Source organism: Haplochromis burtoni, unplaced genomic scaffold (genome assembly GCF_018398535.1).
Source record: "Haplochromis burtoni strain Fernald_Lab_line unplaced genomic scaffold, NCSU_Asbu1 Contig_48, whole genome shotgun sequence".
Lineage (NCBI taxonomy): Eukaryota > Metazoa > Chordata > Actinopteri > Cichliformes > Cichlidae > Haplochromis > Haplochromis burtoni.
The window spans coordinates 2,743,849-2,744,814 of NW_024582409.1; the positions used below are offsets into that span (position 1 = coordinate 2,743,849).

A 966-nucleotide genomic window follows, 5' to 3' on the forward strand; every position below is an offset into this window, starting at 1 on the left:
AGGTCGCCAGCAATGTGGACAAATTCAGGTTCACCCTTATAAATACAGGGCTGAGAGTGATATGAATTGCACAGTAAAATAAGGCATAACTCTTTTAAACGATCAACCACTTTAAGCAGCTTTCTCCCTGAGTGTGTTGTAATGAAGAGCACAATCTGTAATTGAAGATGCATTGTTTTTTCTCTGGGTGAACACCAGTCAGAATGTGACATCATCGATTTGTAATCATAAGTTGACAGTTGACAGTACATCCCTGTCAGTTTGTATAGGGTGTGTAAATCCTGAGCAAAATAGCTTTCTTGGAGCTCCTAAATGCACTGTTATTCACTCACTGGCTAATGTTGTTTTAAATGAATTCAGTTTTATTTATACAAGTCCAAATCACACCCACATGTCATCTTAGGCTGCTTGTCTAGTAAGCTCAAGACGTTACAGTTTTACAGAGAGAACAAGTGCCCATTCATTATGCTCTCAGTGCTGCAGTTGCGAAAGTAAAACTTTAAACTTGACGCATTTGAACATGATAGGGTAGTTAGTGCGCTCATCTCTGATGCTGTCTCACAGTTTAATATAGGAGATGCAGAGAGAACCAGATCAAAGCGGAATTTATTTACTTAATTGAAGATTCTTGGTGATAAATAAGACTACACAAACCCTGATCACTGTTTTTGTTATCTGTGTATGCTTTCATTTCATAAATCAGACTTCAAGGCAAATAAGTTACAAGTATATTTATTGTTTTTCTCATCACCGGGTAAATGCAAATGCATGACAATGCAAAAAACATAGTTTATGCTGGTGTAACCTCACAGGCGATCTACCTTCTGTGGTTTTAGTACGATACGTCTCAACAGGTTACATATATAGAAAATATTCTTTCATCAGAGATTGTATATCACTGTTAAAGCACACTGTAGCAACAACCCCAAAAGGTTTGACACTGTGTGAAATAAAAACAGAATGCAA

The 966-nt window shown here is 37.1% G+C and overlaps 1 protein-coding gene across 1 annotated transcript in view; it reads left to right on the forward strand.

The window, feature by feature from the left end:
- Positions 1 to 816, forward strand: part of LOC121814450 — a gene marked incomplete in the record, with an annotated part of 5,758 nt that extends 4,942 nt beyond the window's left edge. Inside the window, 1 exon segment of the mRNA XM_042220444.1 lies at positions 1 to 816. Coding sequence (XP_042076378.1) covers positions 1 to 82 — 82 coding nt within the window.
- Positions 817 to 966: the final 150 nt, after the last annotated feature.